The following is a 21032-nucleotide window of genomic DNA, read 5'->3' on the forward strand; positions in this document are numbered from 1 at the left end:
TTTAGGGTATTAACTGTCAAATTGACACTTGAAAACAATCATGTACAGTCGTCTTAGTGTGTAGATCATATTATTGTGCATCAATTGTAACAAATCTGAAGTTTGATGATGATTGTCAAAGTATGGGCATTGCAGGTTTAGATCTAAGGGGTTTTAGAGATCAAAATTGAAATTAAAACAAACCCTTAGTGTCCAAATTAACATGTTAACAGATTAGTGGTTTCAATTTTGGGATTTGATGAGTTTTTTGAGTGTTTGATAGAGATTTCGCTCAAACTGTCATGTTAGATGGTTCCACTCATCTGTACATTTTGTGGTTCCGCTCATCTGTACATTTTGTGGTTCCGCTCATCTGCACACTTAGTGATTCCGCTTTTGTGTACAAAAATGGTTTCGCTCTTAAGTTCATATGATAAGATTGCGTTCTTATGTCAATTCTGATTTCGCTCATTATGCACTTAGGGTTTTCAATTGAAAATTTTGTAATCACTTGTAAACTTTTGAGATTTTTCTAAGTAATTCTGATTCAGTGTATGTGATGATGATGTGCAGGGTTCCAGCGTTGTCTTTGATCCTCTTCACAACAGTTGTTGTGATTTGGACATTCAGAAAAACCCAGAGTTGGCAAAGTTTAGTGGTATATTGGAGTTTATGGGTCGTATTCCCATCCAAAAAGCGCTTACTGATCAAAGACCACTGTACAAATCTCACATAGAACGATTCTGGAAAAATGCAAGCTATAATGATCAGAACAAAGTTATTTTGTCAATTGTTGAGGTGCATGGCAAGATGGAAAAGATTCTAGTCACTGAAGCGCTTATCCGTGAAGTTGTTAACTTTCCAGATGAAGCAGAATCGCCAAGGAGATTTCCAGAAAGAATGGTGAAAGGCTGTATGCTAAGAATGGGTTATCAAGGAGCTTTGAATGCTGGGAACTATTTAAAGTCGAAGTTTCAGAAACCATACAAGTTCCTTATTCACTGTGTATTGATGTCGTTGAGCCACACAAAAGGAAGTTATGATACGATGCGAGATTATCAAATGAATATGGTTACAGCATTAGTGTTGAACAAAAAGTATAATTTCTCACATATTGTATTCCACTATATGGCTGAAAATATCAAGACAAACAGCAAGAGTTGGATGTATCCGAGGTTCGTACAGATTTTAATTGATCACGCTTATCCAGAAATTGACAGAAACATAAAGAATGACTTGTTGATACAATCACACATGAGTAATGATACGCTTAAACAGCTTGTGAGATACCACCCGAATCATCCAGAACCGAAAGTTGGTGCTGAATTCTTTGGTTTTATAAAAGATGCTAATTATGTTGATCCAGATCCAGATGATCACCAGAACTGGAGAAATGAAGCTGAGATGAAAGAGGCAGTGTATGTATGCTGAAGAGTTAAAAATTCTTAATGATTTCAAAAACACCAAGAATGAATGGTATGTGAAAGAAACAGGAAGAAGACACAGAAAGGCCACTCCTATTGTTCAAAAGGTTGAGGAATCTTCTTCACAACCTAAGAAGAAGCAAAAGAAAGTCGCAAAAACGTTATTGGTTGATGAACCTGAAGAAGATGAGGCAGTGGTAGCTGCGGAAGAAGATCCATTTAATGTTGATGAACAGTTGTTGTTTGATACTGAAGTCTTAGAGACAGGGCCAACAGTGGTTGCTGAAGTTGATCAAGTTGTTAATGTTGAAGCAAAGAAAGGGAAAGAAAAAGTTATTGATGACATTGAGGGAGATGATGTGGATAAAGACACTACAAGCTCCTCGAGTTCTTTAGAAGAGGAAGTTGATGAAGCTGAAAGTCTACGGAGAATTCAGGAAGCTACAAAACAAGAGAAGTTATTGAGGAAGAGAAAGAGACAGGAAAAGGACGATGATGATGCTTACGTTCCTTCTCCAGAACATGTCTCAGAATCACAATCTCCTCTAGGTGGTAGAAAGAAAGCTGGAGCTTGAAAGAAAGTAGTTTCTCCAAAGATTCGCAAAGTTACACCCAAGATTATATGCCGAAGATTGTGCTAAAGAAGAAGACAACCAAAGAAACCAAGAAACCACCTACACCACCACATGAACCAACACCACCACAATCACCAATCCAATCACCACCTCGACAACCTACACCACCACAACAACCTTCACCGCCTAAACAACCAACACCACCAAGACAACCATCACCTTTGCATCATTCACCACCACCACAACAAACCCTTCTTACATCGCAAGAAATTTTTCAAACACATCCACTCACCCAAGGTCAACTAACACCTGGTTCTACGGGGTACCGAAACTTTCCTAATGTTCCTTCAAATTTGAATGTGAGCCTTGATGATGTAGGAGATTTTGATTTTGCAAACACCTCACAAGTAAAGAATGTTGAAAAGAAGGTTGATGAAGTTATTGCTGAGAACAAAAAGCGAACCGCTGAAAACAAGAAAGTTATGGATCGTGAAAGAATTTTAGAAATGCATGTGAAGAGGTTGGAGAATGATAACAAAGAGTTGGTGAAAAAGATTGATTCTGATCAGTCAGAGATAGACATCTCGAAGGTGAAAATTGCTGAGCTTGAAGAAGAAAAGACTCGACGTGATGAGCAAAATGAGTATTTCAAGTTGAAGAACAAAGAACTTGAAGCAGCTAAAGCTTTCAGAGATCGTGAGTTCTACATGTTGAATAAAGTTGTTGAAAGCAAGCTCGGAACATCTGTAGAGCAAAAGTTTGAAGAGCTGCAAGTTGAAGAGCTCAGAGCAGAACGTTAAGCCAAAATAGATGAACAGATGAAAGAAAAAGGTAAAGGAGTTGAAGGAAGTTCTGCAGTGACAGAAAGATCGATTGTTCCTTCTATGGTTGTTGAAAATCCCGACCTATCTCTGCTGTTTCTGGTCTTTTTGAGGATTATACTCCTCTTGATGAGTTGATTGGTGATAGTGATGAAGAAGATGAAGAAGAGGAGGATGAAGAGGAAGGTGACAAAGATGAGAAAGTCTATTCTGCAAGCAGTCATGGTTCTGGTAAAGACGATGATGACGATGATGCTCAGGGTGGTACAGGGTTGAAGGTTACTGAGGCTTCTACTGAAAAGAATGTTGATGATTTGATGAACGATTCCGTGAACGAAGAATTAGGGGGAGCTGATAGACAGGGGGAGTCAGGAGATGCACATAATGTTCAACAAGCTCAGAAGTTGATTCTGAGATTGGATACTTATCGTGAAGAAGGAGAGCATTTCCATACTTACACGTTGGAAGCAATTAAGGAAATGACTCGCATGGTGAATCCTGACTTTAAGTTCGATTTTGAAGAAGAAATGAACGCCGAGTTTGAAGAAGAGTTGAATGCCTTTGACATAAATCAACAGTCTGAGTATGAGTATCGATATGTTGAAGAGGCTGACTTATATGATAGAGTTGAAGTCGAAGACTGGACGGATAATGAAAGCATTAATGAAGATACTTCACAGTTGCCAACGTTGATGGAATTCTTTACTGAGGAGAATCGTGATGAGGTGCGAAGAAAAGTTGCTGAAATTTTGAAAGATAAAAACTTTGATGGCACTCAAAAGGATATGGCAAAGGAAGAACGAAAGAAATGGTTCAAAGTTAGTCACGAGAGGAAGTTCAAACGGCCTTTGAAGTACTATCAACGTGATAGAAGCGTATCTCTCGGTGACATTATTAGTTGGGGATTCTTACCGCAAATTAATGCGTATGCAATCAGAAGAGAATGCGGTGTTCAGTATTTTGAAAAGTTACATGATATTATGTCACTTCTATGGTGGGATGTGGATGAATTGTTAAAGGTTAGAACTTTGGAATATCCTGTCAGGAAGAATGACATTGCTATGTGGGGATTGATAAAGTTCGCGGCTTTAAGAGACTTCAAACACTGGAAGCCACACTATCCGAAGAGAGTTACAAGAAGAGATCCAGTGACAGGTGTTGAAGAGACGATACTGAATGTGAAAAAGCCTAAAACGATGAAGACTATACCAGTGCCATCAATGGAGCAAGAGTTTTACAAAGGCTTCATGGGCTGGGTTTATAGTTGTATTACTACTGAAGCAGTGATTACTTACAGAGCAGGTGGAGAATTGAGAGAGATTCATGTTTATGATCCTATGTGGCTTGTGAATTGCTCTGCAAAGGATATCGAATGTCTTTTCAGAAACAAAATTCACTATCAGCCAGAGGACAGAGAGCAGGCCATGCAATTTCAGCGAGTTGCAACCCTTTGCTTTCAGAAAAGTATCAACTCTGAAAGTAAATGGAAATCTTCATGGTGGTCACTCGAGGAGAAAGTCAAAAGGAAAGCTGCTCGTGAACGTCAAAAGCTTGATGAGAACAGAGGTAAATGGATGCACATTCAAGCTGAAGAGGATAAGAAGAGAAAGAAAGAGAACGACATGATAAGGAACGCTCTTAGGAGGAAGCCTAAGCAGCACGAAGAAAAGTTCAAGTCGTTGTGAAGACCCGAAGACCAAGACTGAAGACTGCGGCTATATCCAAGGGGGAGTTGGCTATATCCAAGGGGGAGTTTGTTGGTGCACGAATGTCTAAAGCCTGCGTCTTAGTCTTAGTTGATCAATGTATAGGGTCTAGATGTATTAATTATGTATTGTATAGGGGGTTGAAGTGTAAAAGTTAGATTCTCATGTTTAGATTTCGCTTATATGAACATGTGCCATAAGAGCGAAATCACTAGCTTGAGGTTTCGCTCCAAGGGACATGTCATATAAGCGAAACCCTCACCCCTATAAATACCCAAGTTGTTTTCTCATTTTGTATGTTCATGTCTCCCGTGTAGCCGAACTGCTGCTCGTGTATTTTGTGAAAGATCAATGAGAAAACTGTTTTAATGTGATTTCCTTCTGTTTCTACTCCATTTCTGCTTTGATTCATGTCGATTTTGTATTTCCGCTGCATTTTCGGTAGTTGCTAGCTCTGATTGACTCACACGACTGTCAATGACGGTCCTACATATTCTCATACTCTTCATACTGATTATCCTCAGACTCAGCAAATAAGTGTCTTTTACGAGCCTTTTTACACTCGGCTTGACGATGGCCTGTTTCACCACAATTGAAACATCTCGGACCACTACTGCTACCCCCTTAGAAGTAGGCCCAGTATTGCTACCCCCCGGCCTTTGCTGACTAGGCCCGCCATGAGGTGCCCCACTGCCCGACCCAACGTTTCCTCCAGCAGGGGTAAATGAAACGCCTACCCGACGGTTTTGCTTCTCAAAGGCCAACGCCCGTTGGTGTGCCTCTGGAATGGTTAACGGGTCAAAAAGATTCACGGACTGCATGATTTGAACCCTCAGACCCCCAATATACCGAGAAACAAGTTGTTCCTCTGGTTCTTGAATATCATTCCTAGCAATCAACTGGTAAAACTCTGTGGTATAATCATCAACCGATTTAGCCCCCTGTTTTAAATTCTACAGATGCTGGTACATCAACCTTTGAAAGTTATGAGGCAAAAAGTTGGACCGCAAGCATTTCTTCATGTTGGTCCATGTCACGATCCTTGACTTCCGGAGCCTGTTTCGTGTTAACTTCAATTGTTGGCACCATGCAGAGGCCCTACCGTGTAACCTGGTAGCGATCAAGGCGACCCGCTTATTTTCAGGCACCTCCTCGTATTCAAACACCTCCTCCACGGTAGCCAACCAATCGATGAACCCCTCCGGATTCAAACAAGACCCATCAAATTTTGAAATATCAATCCTTATCCCAGAATCCCAACGCCTGTTACCCCCTCCACGTTCACCCCTTGGTCGCCCTTCCTGATCGTCTTCGGAAGTCGAACCACCACCAAATGGGTTACTAAAATCAGAACCATACCCATCATTGGGTCTCTGCCTCCTACGATTGATCAAGTTGGCCATCTGGTCAGTCAACTGATCGACCACTTGATCCAACCGCTGATCCACTCTTGCCATAAGTCGCTGCTCCAACTCCCGTTCATACACTTCATCGAGAGGCCTGTTGTTGTTTCTCCTTGGAGGCATTTTGAGCCAGGAATTCGACTCTGATACCAACTGATGTAGCGCGTGATATGGAAACGAAGATCAAACACGTTGATTCAAAGAATACCCGTGTGTTCTTCCCCAACCCCCAAGATTCCAACCAAAAAGGCACAGAATTTGAAGCGAAAAAACTGATTGTGTCAAAATTCAAGTCTGAACTTTTCATTAGCTTTAGCAACGTATAAATAGAGACAGAAATTCTAAAATGGGCCTAAAACACACTTGGGCCAAAAACTAGAACAAAATAAAAGTCCAAAAAACCCACTAAAAAACACAAAACATAAAATAACTCATGGAAATAAGCGTTCTTTGGCCCGGACGATGACCCAAACCGCCATAGGCATTTGCAGCAAGATGGAGCTCGTTCTCACGTTCGTTTTGCCTAGTTGCATGCCCAAAACGGACCCCCGTAGCCTAAGTTAGAGCCATTTTAGTGAAGCCCCTTTTGTTACACGATCTTGGGCCTCCAAATACAAAATAGCCCGCTCCTCCACACTTGGGCCCGCATCAGAGTAACAGAGATCGTGATGGCCTCAGTGACCGTGGTAGGATGTGAAGATGTGACCATACTCCGGATCTGGGGTGCCAATCCCCAACTATACCTCTCAACTCGTTTAAACTCCGGAGTTCCCATATATGGAACTACTCGTGAAAGCTCATGGAATCGTTGTGTATACCCGTAAATATCTGGTCCGTCCATTGTTAGATTCCAAAACTCCGTTTCTAACATTTGTAACTCCGCCCTCGAACAATATTTCTCCCTTATCATCTCCTTCAATCTATCCCACGTAATGGCATATGCAGTTGCATCTCCCAAAATTTGTACTTGTAGATTCCACCAAGACAAGGCTTGAACATACCCGAGACATATAACACAGTCTGATTTGGGGTACAGTTGCTCATGCGAATGACGGAATCCATTTTCTCCGTCCAACGAACGAAAGTTATGGCACCACTTGTGGCATTGAAATTCAAGGGTTTGCAATCAAGGCATTGTTTATACGTGCATCCTGAAATGTTTGGTTCTCAAATTGTCAAAAATATGTATTTTGCAATAAATATTAATGAGAATTCCTTTGAAAGGTTAAGAGTAACCAACCGTTAGCAGGATTTTGGGCTACTGGTGGAGGTTGAACTCTCGGCCCATCATTTCGATTACCATGGGTTGCCTCGTGCTGTGCAATCGCATCCGTGATGCATTGGTTTAGTAAGGCATCAAGCTCAGCTTGAGTCGTGGGTAAAGGATTTTAAACGTTACGTAAATTCCTCCTTCTTGGCGCCATGAATCTTCATATGAAAATCATATAGAAGAATTTAGACCAATGTTTAAAATAAATATTGTCGTTCATGGGCTCAAAAATAGAATGTAACACATCACCACAACACATACATACACCAAAATGGGATAAATCGATCATATCTCGCGCAAAAACATCTATACCAAAATCATCACCAACATAAAAACAAATCCAACAACAACAGAACATAAAAGAAGAGATACCACATACATATATATAGATGTCAACTTGTTACAAAATGTTTGTGAAGAAACAAAATATAGTTAGGAGTTATATTACTCCAAAATCCATGTCATAAACAAAATACAAGTACAAAATAGATTTTTTTTTCTTCACATAGTTCTTCGTTGTCTTCAAGTTGATATTATATATATCTTCAAAAAGTCTCTTCTATTAGTCTTCCAACCTGCTAAGGGTACCTACCTCCTAATGCGACCACATACCAAGACTAGAGTGGGGGTGGGGGTAGGGGTGTAAATACACTAATGACCCCTCGGACATAAGCCATATCCTCCTCTAAGCGCTAACGCGCCCCTCAATAGACGTTGCTGGGGGATGGTGTCAAAGGTGTTGCAGGGGATGAAGATGAAATATCAATGGTGGTAGCATCGGGATGAGCAACCACAAGAACAACAATATCAAAACCAATACCGATGCCTAGATCATCATGAAGGTGCTGGACCGGAACAACAGGGATGACCATGTCCTCAACATCGTCATCTAGTATAGGATCAACAACATGAGGGACGTCATTGCCGCCCTCGGGGCCTACAACATCGAGTGGAATCGAAAGAATGCAACAACATGCTCACCCTTAGGGTGGCCAAATATGATCATGTCATGAAAGTGGGGCATAGCAAGGACGTCATCCACCTATGGGATGTCGGCTGGATCGGGATCAGGAAGGGCGAATGGCTGGAAATCAATGTCCATCCACTCGTCGTCGGAAACCTCTTCATCGGAAATGAGTATAACATGTGGGATAGGATCATCTAATGGTATGTAGTCGGCATCAGAGGCGTGACCCGCTGAATCTGAGTCTGAACGGGATGACATGGCCCTGGCAAAACAATCCGTACAATGTACATATGTGAACAACTTATAATTAATAAATTTTTGGGCAATTGTTCTTTTGTTTTCATCGTTGTTTATATCGTTTATCGTTTCAAGTTCGACTTATTGTTATCGTGTCTAAACCCCATAGATTTATACCAAATAAACTAGTAAACTAGTCTTTGGTATTATTGTTTCGAACTATCGTTTAATACTACTACATAGTATCCTTGCATTTTCGTTTTGTATTAGTGGATGCTTTGTAAAAACATAATGTAGAACGCTTGTTATAAAGAACATCATTTTGAAATTGTAGACTAGACTCAAAAGAATCTTAGTTAACTACAATTGATGCTCTGATACCAGGTCTGTCACACCCCGATTTTCGGTTTATGCGGAAGCGTATGGCGAGGTGTGACGAGAGCGGCAATCGTTACAACCAATCGAGTAAACAACATATGTAAATCATAAAAGGATGTTCATCCATACATTTGTTTTGAAACCATAGTTTACATATCAAACATCTTGTTCGGGAATTGAAAACAACTACAACTTTAACCACATTGTTCAATGTTCAAAATAGTTTCACACAACATAACAACTGAAAACGGATGACATCTCAAAAGCTTGCATTCTTGATAACCACTCGAACATATTTTTCCCAAAGCCGTTCCACTAATCTCCTGTAATACATGTTAAATTTTGAAAACGTCAACGAAAGTTGAGTGAATTCATGTTATTTTGTTTTCGCATCAAATGAGTCTCCAAAACATTTGAAGTAACAAAATTCGTTTTTGTATAGTATGAAAAAAAATTGTATGATCATCAGTGTGTTGCAAGGACACTAATTTGTATGCCAGAATAGGAGGCAACCAAACCTTGACAATTTATCGTGTGTGTCTACCACACTAGTTTGGACACAAAGGCACTCTTAGCGATCGTGGTTATTGCTGTCGTTAAGAGTGGGGCTTGCCAAAACCCAAATAGATCTATCTGTTTGTTCCTCGGTACGTGTTTATTCATTAATTGTCCCTTTATTTTAAACACCTATCCGCATGTGATCAAAATAGTTTCATCGTATCATCATACTATTTGTAACATGTATACATCCCCGAAAGTGTAAAACTATAAACGTTCAAAGTAAAAGGGGAAACATGAACTCACAAATTTGCGTTCCAAGCAAATCTTGTTTCAATTTCAAATTCTTTGTTTGTTTCCCAACCTACAAGTGTTCTAACTTCATTAGACACTTAGGTTTACGTTTGTTTTTCGTACAAGTATCTCATCTTGAATTTGGTTTTTTTGGTTCTTGTATTCGTTTGCTTTCTTGGTTTATGTTTGAATGGGTGTAGCCCATGTGTTCTTATAAAAATGGGTTTATCTTAATAGGTTGGTCATGTTTAAAGATTACTTTTAACTTGTCTGGGTTATGCATGATAACCTAGATGACCAGATAACTTGTCTGGGTTATGACAAATGACTGATAACCTAGATGACCATATAACTTGTCTGGGTTATGACTGAACCTAGACTAATAACCTAGATGACCAAGTATGTCGTCTGGGTTATGATTGATAACCTAGATGACCATATAACTTGTCTGGGTTATGACTGATAACCTAGATGACCACATAACTTGTATAATCATGATTAAATTTTATAAAATTTTTTCCATGGTTTCCCTTTTACTATGGACTTGTTCCATGTTTTATAAACATGATTTTATATACTTTTTCAAATCAACAATTTTCCGATCTTTCAAAATAATAATATAAACTTAAAAATCTTATCATGAAGCATTATGAACTTATGAAATCATGTTTAGTTCAAAAATCATGTTTTAAAGTGTTCATCTTTATTTTCTTAACATGTTCATGTAACTTTTTGGTTGAACAAAGCCTATGTAAACTTTGTTTATATATATATATATATATATATATATATATTACTATATATAATGTATATAAGAAAGAGAATGTGAAATTTAAGAGATACCATATGTAGAAACATTTTAGGGTTCTTTTAAAGCACTTTGTTCACTTTAATCCAAATGACTCAATCTGATTAATCTGATTAATCTGAACCCTCAAAAACCCCCCACCCCCTTTAAAATCAAGGGTGTATACCTGAACCCCCCTTTCTCTCTCTGGACTTTTGGCTCCATCAAATTGAGATTCAGGTTTTGAATTTTGAATTTTGAAAAGGGTTTGAGCTCCACAAATCTCAAATCTGAGACAAGGCTCTCTTCCACCACCACTCCATCCTCTTTCTACAGCAACGGTTCTTCTGCGTCAAGAAGTAGCAATGGTGGCTATGGTTCAAGTGGTGGTAGCATGCGTTGCTTGGGTTCTAACAGCATTAAGTATTCCGCCAACCACCAGTGAAAACGAGCGCCATAAACAGATTCCACTAGGTTTTCGACGAGATTTCTGGTATGTGTACATTGTTAATGGACAAATCTGTTTGTTTTTTTGTGTGTGTATATGTTTCTATAATGCAATTAGTGAACAAACAGATGGTGGTTACAATTTGCAACTACACTTTCTTCAACTCTTCAGTTTCTCTTCTACTCAGACCCCACCTCCTTACTCTTCAAAGCCCTAAATCGTCTATCAAATTTTTGAATCTACAAGTTAATTTGATGATATAGTGAATGTTCAAGTTACAGATGTAATTGAAGATCTATCAAGGCCTAATTTGAAGAGAGAGTCTGGATGCAGAGATATTTGACTACCGTTGGTTCCTGATAAAGCAAGGGGCTAAAGCTATGAATTAATCTGTTTTTGTACTTTATTCTTTATTGTTGTTGGGAGTATGGAGTTTACGGGTTGAGATTAAAATTTGAAGCGCAGGTTTTGGCATTCTGATCCAAAATTACTTTGATTCTTATACTGGTACATGTAACTAAGCTTGAGACACTTGTATGTTATTTGCTAAACTGCTGATGCTTGATTGATGTATTTTATAGAGTTTTTGAGTCAACATTTGCTAGAAGAAAGTCTATTCTAAAGGAATGGTTCTCAAAGAAGTACAAGCAGCTCACACTCAAGTGATTAATCATCATAGTTTGGTTATGATGTTTGTTGTTTTTTTTTTCTACTAGCAGTAGACCCTAGACCACATACCATAAACGTCATAGTGGTAGCAACCAGCTGGTACATCAATCTTTATTCAATCTACTTTTACACTTATTATCTAATTAGAAAATTATATATATTGACAGTGTAATACGTAGAAGACACTTTTATCTTATTGTATGTCTCTTTTGCTATATATTCAAGGTCACCTAAGACCTGCTAATGCATACATTTTTCTAAAAGGAAACGCCTCAAATTGGCTTGGTTAACCTACTTGATGATTGTGTTGTGCGTGTATGTGCGTAGATGTATGCAATGTGTGTGCCAGTTACGTTTGGGTTTTTCAAAATCACATGTGAAGCAGTAACGAGCAGACTGTTACATCTCTTCCACATGTATGATTTTAACAAATCAAATCTGGTTGTTTTTTTTTTTAAATTTTGTTTATTGGTCTTATTAATGTTTTAACATTCGTGCAGGTGGTAGAAAAGATTCTTGCTGGAACCATAAGGCGAGAGGCTTTTGTTACTAGATCGTTTCTTCTCTCTGCATGATTCCTCCTGCCTTCTTCAACTTGTGAAGTTCTATTTGAACATGTGGTTGCTGGCCAGATTGGTGTAATAAGATTACTGAGATATTTTGGCAGAGCAAAATTTCAGCGACCTAAACTAGGGTGCCGGTGAGGTTCCGATCAAATTCCGCTAAGTCCTATTTCTTATGCATATCTCATTTACTTTGATGTGGATGTTATTTCGAAGCAATTTGTTGTCATCGTTTGAAACACATAGGATATTGCTATGTGTTTCTTTGTACCACAATTACAAGTAGATGGTGATATGGTGAAGATATCATATTTTTACTATTTTCTTTGTACCGAGATGAAAATTCTAGCGTTTGATTGTAAGAAATATAACACTCACGTCCTGACTCGGCATGCTTCCCGCCCTACACTGCCCGTTTTGCCTGGTCTAACACTGAGCATGGTAATTATGTGGTTGGTTTTAATGGGTCACTGTGTCAAACAAGTAAAAAAATATTTATAAAAATAAAGACTAAACTGAAGGCTTCGAGTTAAGGTTTAAGTTTAGTTTAGTGCATCCAGAGCGTCTCTTTTCACAATTATTGGTACAACCCTTGATGTAACGTTGATAACAATTTGATAACAATTGAAGGTGGTGAGGTGGGATCGGGATGGGATCGGGACGGTATTTGCTACTATTTGCTCATCCCTATTATAACATGTAGCAATGCAATAGCACTTTATGATGATCCCACATAAAAGGCATAGGATATAAAATAGAAAAGCATCAAGATTTTATTTTTATAAATGGAATGCAATGGAGAGGCTTGGATAAGATATGCTAATTTCTTTCTTTGGAAATTTAGCCCATTGCATGAAAAATCAAACACTCCTGCAAAAGGAAATTTAGACCAATTTTTTTTGGTGATTAATCAAAGCAATAAGCCAAACTGAGCTGCTTAGCAATAAATCAAACCAAGTTTGAGCCTTGTCTTTTTGCTCGATAATGTAAACTTAAACCAAGCCTAGCTGCTTAACTTATAAATGATTCGAGTTCGAGCAAACCTTCACTTGGTTCGAGTTGGCCGCCGAACAACTTTATCTACATCTCGTACACTTAAAGCAAAATAGTTAAAAACAAATAATGGATGAAGTATGGCTGTATGAGTAAACCATACCGTTTATTGGTATGGGTGTTGTTCTATACTGTACCAATACCAACTAAATGTGGTGTCATGGCACACATGTGATTCCCATTAGACTATGGGGTATGGGGCGGGGTTGGGGCGTGGGTTGGAGAGAAACGTTCAAGTCACCACCTGGGTGGGCTTGGGTTTGGGCGTGGCCCCATTAGCATGGGATTTAGCCCGGGCGTTGGGCGGGTCTACCCACATGACATGGTGAAACCTTATTGGCCAAGATCCACATACGGAGTATCACCGCTTGGAGGCGTACTGACCAGGATCAAGCCACCAATCATAGTGAACAAGCATGTAAGTAATTATTAAATCCAACACAATATAATTGGTGTCCAAACAAAACATAATCTAAGTTGTAAGCGGAAGCATAATGTTAAAAAAACAAAGCATAAGTTTAAATGTTTCAAATGTTTAACATGGTACACATCTGTCCATGTCCCACAACGACTACGCCTCGCAAGCTCCATAAGTACCTAAGGACCTGCAAGGCATGTAACAACGAGTCAACAACAAAGTTGAGCGAGTTCACAGTTGGTTGTTTAGTTTTACAAGTTTGTTTTGAAAACCATAAGTTGTTTCGTAAACCATGAGTTAACCAGTATCTTTGTTTCCCAATCCATATCCATAATCAGTGGGGGCTTCCCCATGTGAACGAATTAACCGTTACCATATCGACAACTGACGAACAATAGTTGTGCCCTACGTCAATGTCTATCTTCATTGAGTAAGTGCCCAGATCCATTAGTACACGCCCGTCTGAACGCCATGGTGTGAGGCTTGTCAACCCTAATAGCGCTATTAACTAATGACCCGCTCGCCATTGGCCCGACGATTAAGTCGATATAAAAATGAGGGACTTTAGGATAGAGTTTTGTCTAGTAAGTTTAAGATTGTTGTCCTACCCAAGGAGGAAGAACGTACGTATTCTACCCAAGGAGAATACGCATGATTAATATTGGCATCCTAGCCTAGGAGGATGGCCGTAGATATCCTACCCAAGGAGGATATGCAGGTTCTGTTTTAATTCTTTAACCCATTCCCAACCACCGGGAATCCCATGCCTTAGAAAGTGTGTGAACTCACCTCGGTTTGCTCGGTAAGATTAACTACTTGCTCACAAATAATTCAATCCAAGCCTATAGTGTTCATACATGCGTAATCAGTTGATAATCACATAGTTCAAGTAACAGTCATGATCATAACATGTATTCGAGCAACAACTAACACATAGCATTTAACAGTTATACAAGCTCATGCAAGTCATGCTTATCATTAACAACTAACTAACCCAGTTAACCCTTTACAGACCTAACCGAGTTACTGTGCTTGTTTAACCCTTGACGAAACCCCCTGTTTCGTCATGACTCTCACTTGATGAAACCCTAAGGTTTCGTCGTTATCACCCTCGGCGAAACCCCCAGGTTTTCATCGACATCAATGTTTCGTCATAATGCATAGGTTACTTCGTGACATCAGTTAATCATACAGAACCCTAATCATCCTTATCAGCCGTTTCGCACTGTTATCGATCCTACGGTTATCATACAACACAGTAATCATTGATCATCATACCTGCAACCCATACCCGATGCATAACAGTTCGGTAAACTCTCGTACAGTCTACACAATCATCACATATATACAATTGGTAATCATTTATGTCTACTGGTTCCTTATCATCAAAAATTATTATATGATTATGATCTAGATAGTATGATCAGCTTCATGAAACCCTAAGATGTATGTTTTCTAATAACCCATAAACCAAAAGAGATTACAATCATCACGAATCAATCATCACTAATTATCATGCAAGAAATCATTAGCATCTTTAAACCCTAATCAGTATAAAACAATAGTCACCAGGTTCATCACACATAACACTCATACAAGGTACAAACTGATTAAATCAAGTAGTCGTATCAAGTAATTACACACTAACCGATTCAAGATGCACAGATAAAAATTCGAGAGAAGGTGATGGTTGTCGTCGCACAAAGGATAGAGAGGTTCTAGGGTTTTCACTTGGTTAAGAATGTGGAAACCGAAACAGTTTCACGTAATATATACCAGCCCTGCCGTACTGGGCCCTAAATGGCCTTTGGCGAAACCCTGGGCCGGCTAAACCCCAGGTTTCGTCGTGTGGGTTATGGCAAAACCTTAAGTTTCGTCGAGTTGAGTATGTGACAAAACCTCTAAGGTTTCGTGGAGATAACCTATGGCAAAACCCTAGTGTTTCGTCGTGTGTGGTTTCATTTGTAAACAGTTAAGTTTATTAAACTTATTAACACATCACATACACAATACAACCATTTATCAATCAATACAAGGTGCACATATTGCTACGTAGTGAATTACTAGTACACATTTGTGAGGAAAAACCTTTGAAAACTCGAGTTGTCACATCATCCCCAACTTGAAAGAAATTTTGTCCCGAAATTTAGCACGTGGTTACTGAGGAAGCTAGTTAGGTTGCGTGGTTTCTAGTTTTCCTGGGGCGTCACATCATCCCCCCGTTGGTTTGGAATTTCGTCCCGAAATTCCGCAGTAGCTTCAGCCTCAGTAGTGGTTGCACTTTTGTCAAACAACTGGGGATACTTGAGTTTCATTCGGTCTTCTCGTTCCCAGGTGTACTCTGGGCCACGACGGGAGTTCCAACGAACTCAAAAAAGCGGTATTCTGGTGCATTTGAGAATCTTAACGTCTCGGTCTGTAATTTCAATTGGTTCCTTGACGAATCGCAGCTGATCGTCGATTGTGAGCTCCTTCAAAGGAACTATGAGGGTCTCATCTGACAGACACTTCTTCAGATTTGACACGTGGAAAACGTTGTGAACTCCACTGAGTTCTTCAGGTAGATTCAACTTGTATGCGACTTTGCCAATTTTCTCAATGATCTCGAACGGTCCGACATAATGCGGATTGATTTTGCCTCGCTAGCCAAAATGAACTACACCTTTCCAAGGTGAGACTTTGAGTAGCACTCAATCCCCAACCTGGAACTCGAGTGGTTTCCTGTGTTTATCAGCGTAGCTTTTCTGACGGTGACGAGCTTCCGCCATTCGTTGCCGTATCTGAGCAATCTTCTCTGTTGTGTCTACCACAAGTTCTGGACCTGTGATTTGGCTGTCACCAACTTCTGCCCGGCAAAGCGGTGATCGGCATTTACGTCCGTACAATGCATCAAACGGAGCAGCTTGGATGCTAGTGTGCTAACTGTTGTTATACGAAAATTCCACTAACGCTAGATACTTTTCCCAACCATTGCCAAAATCAATCACACATGCCCTAAGCATGTCTTCAAGGGTTTGGATGGTGCATTCAGACTGCACATCTGTCTGTGGATGATAAGCGGTGCTCATGTCTATACGTGAGCCAAAAGACTTGTGCATTGCTTGCCACAGCTCAGAAGTAAAACGTGCATCATGATCGGAAATAATGGAAGTTGGCACCCCGTGCCTCGAAACCACTTCCTTTAAGTAAACGTCTGCTAAAGTAGAGAACTTGTCTGTTTCTTTGATGGCCAAGAAGTGTGCAGACTTAGTCAATCGATCCACTATCACCCAAATAGTGTCATTTCCGCGTTGAGATCTGGGCAGGCCAGTAACGAAATTTGCTTCCATTTCCATTTCGGGATCTCGGGTTGTTTGAGTAGGCCCGATGGTTTCTGATATTCAGTCTTGAACCTTGCACAAGTCAAACACTTGCTAACGTAAGTTGCTATGTGTGCCTTCATACTAGGCCACCAGTATGTAGTCTTTAGGTCATGGTACATCTTATCCGAACCAGGATGTACTGAGTAACAAGACTTATGTGCTTCATCCATCACCAGTTCACGTAAGTTTCCGTATAGTGGGACCCGGATGCGCCCTGTTACGTAGTATGCGTCGTCTTCTTTTTGTTCTAATCGTTTCCTTGATCTACGTAGGGACTCCGCCCTAATGTTCTCTGCTTTCAATGCTTCAACCTGAGCATCTCGTATCTGAGTAGGAAGACTAGATTGGATGGTAAGTTGTAATGCACGCACGCGTTTAGGTGTAGTATCCTTTCGACTGAGGGCATCGGCCACAACATTGGCCTTGCCCGGATGGTACTTGATCGAGCATTCGTAATCATTCAAGATGTAACACCCCGAAAATACAAAACTTTATATTAGAATTATAAAGTTTAAAATAAACGAAAGTAAGCTGACTAGGATAAATAACCCACTTAGTCGCAAAGTTAGTTATAACAAAGAAACTTGAGATAAAACATCTAGAGATTTACTTGGTTTGTTATTGAGGGACTAAAAATGCCAAAATGGAAACTTATGTTATTAAAAACATAATAAATCAAAATCCAAACACATCCTTAGATGTGTCTGGAATCGATCAAGAGAAGGGCAGGGCGACCAACCACTCTCAAAACCCTAACACTCACTAAACTCACAAATTGAAGGCTCAAATCAGGGCAAAATCAAATTCTGAATGTAGATTAGCGATCACCTCGTCGAAGGGATCATAAGGTATGTAAAATCTTGATGTTTTGATTCATCTCAAATTCTTGACTAATTGTGAAGAACTGAAATTGAGTTTGATTATGTCTTGTATGGGTGAAATTAGAAGTAATATAGTGTCTAGGGATAAACCCTAGATGAATTCTTATCAAAATCTTGCATGAGGCTTATAAGGTTATAATCACTAATGTAGGTGACTAATAAGATTGTAGAAACTTGATGAACACTAGGATTGTGATTCTTGTTTTAATGTAAACTGAATTTCTAAGAGGTAAATTCTGAAATATAGAAGTTAAAACATGTGTAAACATGCCTAATTGAAGTCGGTTTAGATAAAAATTAGAAGCCATGAACTTGGTTATGATTATGTAAAAATTTAACCCCCTAGGTGTTTGTTGAAACGCCTAAGTGAGGAATAAAGTGTTAAATCGGACAAAAGCGCATATTTGAATGCCATAATAATTGTCCGTTATTGATTGTAAAAGAGTTCTAAATTTGATGGTGAATGGAACTCTCTAGGTAAAGCATCCGGATCGTCAAGTGGACAAGCCGGAAGTGATAAACGTTTGAAGGGCACACTTTGAAGGTACGCGACTTGTCACCTCGTTACAATTATGTAGATAAGCCTAGTCGTAAATGTGTCTAATGTTGTTATAGCGAAAATAGTTGCGTTTGGTGAGTCTAAGAAGTGATGTAATTCACTCGACAAACCAAACGGGTCAAAAGAATTAGTTGAAATAGGTATGATGTCGAAATAGTAAAATTGAAACCCTTTGGTAAGTCTAAGAAGTGATGGAATTCACTCGACAAACCAAGCCGGTCAAAATAAATAGTTGGTTAGATATGTTTATTGATAATATCACTTAATTAGTCATAATGGAATGTAAGTAAAGTGATGTAATTCACTAGATGAAGAATGTGTTAAAATAATGGTCGAAACGGTAGTGTTTGGAGTTACTCAAACGTCACTCGTTAAACTGAGTTATAAAAACAGAAACCGTGGATTAGAAGGGATACGCTAAGGTCGACAAGCCCGGGAATGGGTAATTGTGGTTAGAAGGAAATGTCGACGAATATGAAGGTATGTAACTTGACCCGTTACATTAAACGAATTGTTGTTAAATCATGTGTAGTCGCGTTTTGGAAAAGGAATTGTGTTGATCGTAGTGATCAAAATTGTTACTTGAATTAATAGAGTCAGATTGGTAAGGAACCGTTTGGTAGTCATCACATTGGAGGAATTTCCACAAGATGAGCCAACGGGTCGAATATGGTGTAAATTATAGTATTGGTGTCTAATTAGTTAGCAAAGGCGATATCGATCACAAGAGCATTAAACCATGGAATTGGTAAGGAAATGCGAGTGATGCTAAGCCTCAGATGTTGGGTGAAAACGCGTTAAGGTTGCTATTGCATGGTAGTAAAGTTGTGTAAATATAGTGGGTCAAATATCTAAATAGAAATTTTAGTGACTAAGTCCGTAAACCAAATTTTCGGGATAATAATTATGGTAGACACATTGGTAATTTAATTACGGTCGTGTAGGAAAAAGAATCACCAAAAACGGACTTACGGATCATAAGTTATGGCGATTTTAAGTTTGGATGTGAATAAACTTAGAGCTGGGAATCTTTAGCATCAAAGAAATAAACATTCTGAGAAAATAGGGGCTTGGCGTGACGCGAGGGGCCTTGGCGTCACGCGACGCCCCCTTCCGGAAAATTTTTTTTTTATTTTCTTGGTTGTTAACCCTTGGAACTTGTTTGTATCCATTTTAACTTGATCAAAACTAACACTTATTGTGGTTTTGATCGTAGGTGACGTTGGAAACAAACCGGAACATGATCAAGAAAGCTTTTGAAGAACCGAACACTATTTACAAGCTTCCGCAATGTTTTAAATCTTTAATAGACTATGTTTATGGGTTGTAAAGAAATTGATAAAAGTTTTTGAATGTTCTAACTTAGTCGTTAGTTGACTAAGGTTTATGCTACTTATGAACTTAACTTATGGAGTCTATGTTAATTAGATGTATTTTATCTAAAATGGAATGAATTATTATTAAATTTAGTAAAATTAAACGGGTGTTACACAAGAGTTCGACCCATCGACGCTATCGCATGTTTAACTCCTTTTGCTTGAAGATATGCTCGAGACTCCTGTGATCGGTGTAAATGGTGCACTTGGTACCGTACAGGTAATGTCTCCATATCTTAAGTGCGAAAACAACTGCTCCCAGCTCCAGATCGTGAGTAGTGTAATTCTTTTCGTGAACCTTAAGTTGCCGTGATGCATAAGCGATGACCTTGTCACGTTGCATCAACACGCAACCAAGTCCTTGAATGGAAGCGTCACAATAAACCACAAAATCGTCTGTGCCTTCAGGCAGTGAAAGAATTGGTGCGCTACAAAGTCTATCCTTTAAGTGCTGAAATGCAAAGTCCTGTGCATCACTCCAACGGTAAGTGACACCTTTCTGAGTTAGTGAAGTGAGAGGTTGCGCAATCTTGGAGAAATCCTTGATGAACCTTCTGTAGTAGCCCGCCAAACCCAAGAATTTGCGGATTTCTATTGGTGTACGGGGTGCAGACCAATTCTTGATCGAGTCAACCTTAAATGGATATACATGAATCCCATCCTTGTTTACCACGTGGCCTAAGAAATGGACTTCACAAAGCCAAAAATCGCATTTTGAAAACTTAACGTACAACTATTCTGATGGAAGGAGTTCCAAAATAAGCCGTAGATGGTGCTCGTGTTCCTCCTAACTCTTAGAGTAGATCAGGATGTTGTCGATGAATACTATAACAAACTTATCCAGATAGGGCTTGTGACAACTCGAGTTTTCGAGATTCCACTTTCGCATTTATTGCACGTTCACTGTTTGTTTAGTTGTTTACTTGCACAATTGGTTTGCTTTGTAACTGTATACGTTGTGATTTGATAAAGTGTATTGTGATTATTGCATGGTTATGTGTTATTTTGCGAATGATATGACAAATGCATGAACTTGGTGATGAAACTGTAAATTATGTTGTGATGGGTGTGCTTTATGTAAAAGGTGATACTTAGGGGTGAGTAGGGTAGTTAGTGAAACCTTAACAACTCTTAACCCTAACCTCCTTCACTAATCACCTCACAATCATCACACGTACCTAAGATTCCTCTACAATTCTCTCTACAATCATCTTCTTCATCATTGGCACAAGCTCTCAATCATCACTCTTGATTCCTCTCTTTATCTAGAATCAATCCAAGGTAATTGTTTAATGATTTCTTGTTGTTAATCCTTGATTATGTGATTCATGCAAAACCAGTTCTACATATAATAGTTCTGTGTT

At 39.2% G+C, this 21032-nt stretch overlaps 1 protein-coding gene and 1 long non-coding RNA gene across 5 annotated transcripts; both read left to right on the forward strand.

The window, feature by feature from the left end:
- The first annotated feature begins 2025 nt into the window (after positions 1 to 2025).
- LOC110931942 (bromodomain-containing protein 4-like) lies at positions 2026 to 2778 on the forward strand. Its single transcript, XM_022175311.1, has one exon. It carries the CDS (start codon positions 2026 to 2028, stop codon positions 2776 to 2778), a length of 753 nt encoding a protein of 250 aa, XP_022031003.1.
- Positions 2779 to 10461: 7683 nt separating this feature from the next.
- On the forward strand, positions 10462 to 12339 carry LOC110929510. 4 transcript variants are annotated; one of them, XR_004889265.1, is made up of 3 exons: positions 10462 to 11294; positions 11369 to 11872; positions 11957 to 12339. It is a non-coding gene; the product is annotated as an uncharacterized LOC110929510 (long non-coding RNA). The 4 variants fall into 4 exon arrangements; XR_004889264.1 differs by having other exon boundaries at positions 10463 to 10832; positions 10916 to 11872; XR_002587188.2 differs by having other exon boundaries at positions 10464 to 11555; positions 11784 to 11872.
- Positions 12340 to 21032: the final 8693 nt, after the last annotated feature.

Source organism: Helianthus annuus, chromosome 3 (genome assembly GCF_002127325.2).
Source record: "Helianthus annuus cultivar XRQ/B chromosome 3, HanXRQr2.0-SUNRISE, whole genome shotgun sequence".
Lineage (NCBI taxonomy): Eukaryota > Viridiplantae > Streptophyta > Magnoliopsida > Asterales > Asteraceae > Helianthus > Helianthus annuus.